Consider the following 4,007-nt stretch of genomic DNA (forward strand, 5'->3'; position numbering starts at 1 on the left):
GTAAATGTAATAGTTTGCTAACTAAATATTTAAGCGTTGTTCAAGCTACTTTAAGAGTTCTGAATGTCTCCTTTTGCGCATCAAATTGGAAAAAGAATCTCACTAAAGAGACTGCACTGCAAAAACACAAAATTTTACCATGCATTATTGGTCTATAATTAACCTGCCAGTGAAACTAGTAGTTTATCATAAGAAATTATTGATTTAAAATAAGCTCCTCGGTCAGATTTATCTTATTTCAAGTGTATTTGCATTTCAAACTACACCACAAATACTTGGTAAGAGTCTGTACTTGGATGTTTTCCCAAAATCACGAAACAAGACAGTTGTCAGTACATTAGTAATCATTTTTAATAACGCTGACGAGACGGAGCAAAAACTGACATCTAAAAAATATCAAGTCAAAACCTGAATGTACGAAGGGTTGAGTTTTCCCATGGCTACATGAAGCAATTACGTTTAAAAGCACTTGGAGTTGTCAATGTCTAAAATAAGGAAAAATAAAACAATAAAAAGATGCAAATATGATGAAGATTATTTTTAAAAATACTGGGAAGCATAATTCATTATGAAAAAGCACCTTAGAACAACAAATAACTACTCGAAAATTATGTTGGGGTAAATTAGCTGACTGGTATGAAAAGCTTGTGAAGACACTTGGTTAGTGTTGCCATGGCGACCACTGATAATAAACAGAATCTGTCAACTTTCAAGATGCTCCAGGGACACAACCTGTGAAGTTCAAGCTGCATCCGTTTAGCATTATTATTTTTTATTATTATTATTATTTTTTAATCAGGACTGCCAAGTCCCAGCAGCTTCCCTCGACGACCTGGTTGCAGTTTTAGGAGGGATTGTTGTAGCAACGTTGTGTTTCCTAAAAGTGTAAGGCAACTGAGCACCAGACAGCAAAACAACCGTTTACAAACCTCAACGCAAACATTTTCCTGAACCATGAAGGACACAGAATGAAACGGTAAATGTGAGACGACTACTTCACTTCCTGAAAGGAAGGACGTTGAGGTACGGCGAGGGGGAAGAGGGCGAAAGGTGCTTCGGTTGCACCGACCTCCCAGCTGCCACAGCGGATTAGTCAGGAGAACCTCGTCTGATCCGAAAACAGCAAAGTGTGTGAATGTCTGGTGTGGCAGACGGCAGCAGGTCTAAATAATAAAACAAGGTCGCACCATTCTTCGGCTGGGATTCACTTTAAGATGATGTGGTAGCCATCGCTCGTGTTGTCTGCAAAGAGAAGAACCAGCCGAGATTAGCTTGAATTTCTCCATTTAAACAACTAAATATGATTTTTTTTTTGCAGGGAATATTTTATGTGACAAACCAAAAACACACACAAAACAAAACGAGAGATCACAACTTTCAAAATATAACAAAAATCTCAAAAGTGTTGAATGCATTTGTAGTTGCAGTGGGCGATATTACCAAAAATAAATAAATTATGATTTCACAATATATATTTTTAAAAACCTCAATAATATCATTAACGATATTCCACATTTTCTGTTTTTTTTTCTCTTTTTTTTTTGTTCCTTGATTTGGCCAAAAAAAATATGTAAATTCAAAACAGTGTTCTTTTAACRACATTAGAATTAAAAAAATATGTCCATATATAAATATATACAAAATCACAACTCATTTAGTGCGTCAAAGAAAATGCTAAATATAATAGAATATAGTTTGTCACAAATCCAGCTGTGCAAACAATGTAGGAAAATATATACAACATAAACATAAATAAAATCCTCTCTTGGGCCTTTTTGCGTTGGTCTGTCACATAAAAACAAGCAGCAGTTTGTCAGAAAAATTGGGAAAAATTCACGTCTGCAAAACAAATCTAAGCAATAAACGATCAAAATGTAGAAATCAATTACCTTTCATTGTGTCCAAAACAAAACAAACTTCATCCTGGAAGTTCTGAATCATCTATTAGAAGCACAGGAAATTTATTTATTGCAGGAGAAAATGTGATTAATATGTGTTATTTTGTGTTATGTGATATTTTTTACCTCATCGCTGACCAGCACATGGATACCAGTGGGTCCCTGTTTAAAGATCTGATTTATCTGTCTGGGTGAGATGTTGAAGAGCTGAGCCAGTTTCTCTGTGAGTTCGGTGGCGGTGAGTTCCTCCAGGTAAATGGCGTGATATACTGCAGGTAAAAACAATCAGAAACAGAGAAATAGGATTTGAACGCTCAATTTATAAAAAAAAAAATACGTACAGAAACATTTTACTTCATTAAAACATTGGGATTAAACATAGATTCATTTACAGATCAAATAAATAAACTTTCGCTCAACAAAACAGACAGAAAAAGGTTTCTCCATCCTTCCTGATGTGTCCTCTCATTGCTATTTCTATACTAGTTTTTTCAGAATTACGCGTTTTGTCTTGTTTGGAAAGGTTAAAAATTACAGAAAATAAACTGTTATGTTGTCACTGCAGTCCATAAAATGACACATTTTCCAGAGATCATTGGTTGAGAGGCAACAAACTGTGTCAACGTGGCTGAAGGAAGCCTAGATTTTACTAAAACAAACAAAAAAATGTCAAAATGCATTAAAAAATTTATTGTTTTTCTTTCCGTTTTTCTTAACTTTAAAAAAAAACCCTGATATAACAACAGATAATTCCTCAAGCTGACAGATTTATTAGTTGTAATTAATTAATATTTTACGTTTCAGCATGTACTCACCAAAGAAAGTGCTGGCAGCAGCGTCTCCATTTTCATGTTTCGCTTGGTGCTCCCGCGGCTGCTGCGACTCCTGGCAGACGTAGATGGTCAACCGCGGGCGGACCACCCTGCAAGCACAAGAAAGCAACAGTATTTTTTTAAACAAATACATTTTGGTTAACTGTGGAAGTTAGTTTTGGATGGCACTAAGTGAAAAATAGTTAAATAAAATGAAGAGAAGAACTTTTAAAGAGACTCACCGTCCCTTTAGTGCGTTGTAGAGTCTTATCCCGTCTGCTGGGCCACAAATCTGGATAACGTCCTCTCTGGTTAGCTTCAGCAGGTCGGCTCCTGGGGAGAAAACCCAACAAGTTTACATGCAAAAAACACAAATCTGTTAAAGGTCTGATAACGTCCCGTCCAGCCAAAGAAAAGCGAAAAGGAACAAAGCGAGCAAAGAAATCAGAGGTCATAGAATGCTGCATCCCTTTCTTAGCTTTTATCCCCACAACAAGCCAATTTCAAACAAGAGCTTCAATTTGATTTGATTTATTTATTTCAAACGGGTTTAAAAAGAGAAAAGGGACAGAAAAAACATGTGCAAAGTAGCCAAGGACAAAATAATTAGTTTACCACTACTTTTCTGTTTGAAAAAGAGTAGGAAGAAGTGATCACTTCACTCACTTTAACGAAATATATCACTTACCGACTCAATAATCATCAATAATTTGTAATTAAAAATCATCATGTTATTATATTAGTGTGCCTGTTCAATATACTGGGCTAGAGAGCCAACAAATTAATTATATAACATAGAGAAACTAACTCATAACAAACAAGAAAATCTACAGATAACAATAACAGACTGAAAGACTATTTTCTAAAATCTGATGGTACCTGAGAAGTTGGTGAAGAGTCGACAGAAAGGTGAGAAGCGGTTTCTATGGAGCCACTGCTGTGCGTCTTGTGGCGTTGCCGTGGGCAACAAGTTCTAAAACAGAAAAAACAACTGTAAACTACTACTAAGGAGGCAACCTTGGCTTTTAAATCACCAATTACTACTAGTAATACTATATTTATTAAAGAATATGAGGATTTCAGTGCGTAAGGTATAGTTATGAAATATTAATGCTACTTGTGCAGGAATTTAAGGATTTAAATTAGCCAATATTGTAGGGCTGAAACGATTCCTCGAGTGATTCGAGTACCTCGAGGAAAATTGACCTGCCTCGAAGCTTCATTAATTTATGTTTTATCATTTAGCGCACCGTGTTTCAGCCGGAACATTATTTGCGTTGCGCGGAGCTCTGACTTC

At 35.8% G+C, this 4,007-nt stretch overlaps 1 protein-coding gene across 1 annotated transcript in view; it reads right to left on the reverse strand.

Annotated features, from left to right (window-relative positions):
• Positions 1-326: 326 nt before the first annotated feature.
• The window catches only part of tfcp2 (transcription factor CP2), a 12,078-nt gene continuing 8,397 nt past the window's right edge, over positions 327-4,007 (reverse strand). Inside the window, exons 11-16 of the mRNA XM_008414471.2 lie at positions 3,590-3,683; positions 2,953-3,043; positions 2,714-2,820; positions 2,025-2,167; positions 1,890-1,941; positions 327-1,242 (exon numbers count right to left, since the gene is read on the reverse strand). Of these exons, the coding sequence (XP_008412693.1) occupies positions 1,205-1,242; positions 1,890-1,941; positions 2,025-2,167; positions 2,714-2,820; positions 2,953-3,043; positions 3,590-3,683 (525 nt within the window). The 3' untranslated portion in view covers positions 327-1,204. The remainder of the gene's footprint in view (positions 1,243-1,889; positions 1,942-2,024; positions 2,168-2,713; positions 2,821-2,952; positions 3,044-3,589; positions 3,684-4,007) is intronic.

This window comes from Poecilia reticulata, linkage group LG7, assembly GCF_000633615.1.
Source record: "Poecilia reticulata strain Guanapo linkage group LG7, Guppy_female_1.0+MT, whole genome shotgun sequence".
NCBI lineage: Eukaryota > Metazoa > Chordata > Actinopteri > Cyprinodontiformes > Poeciliidae > Poecilia > Poecilia reticulata.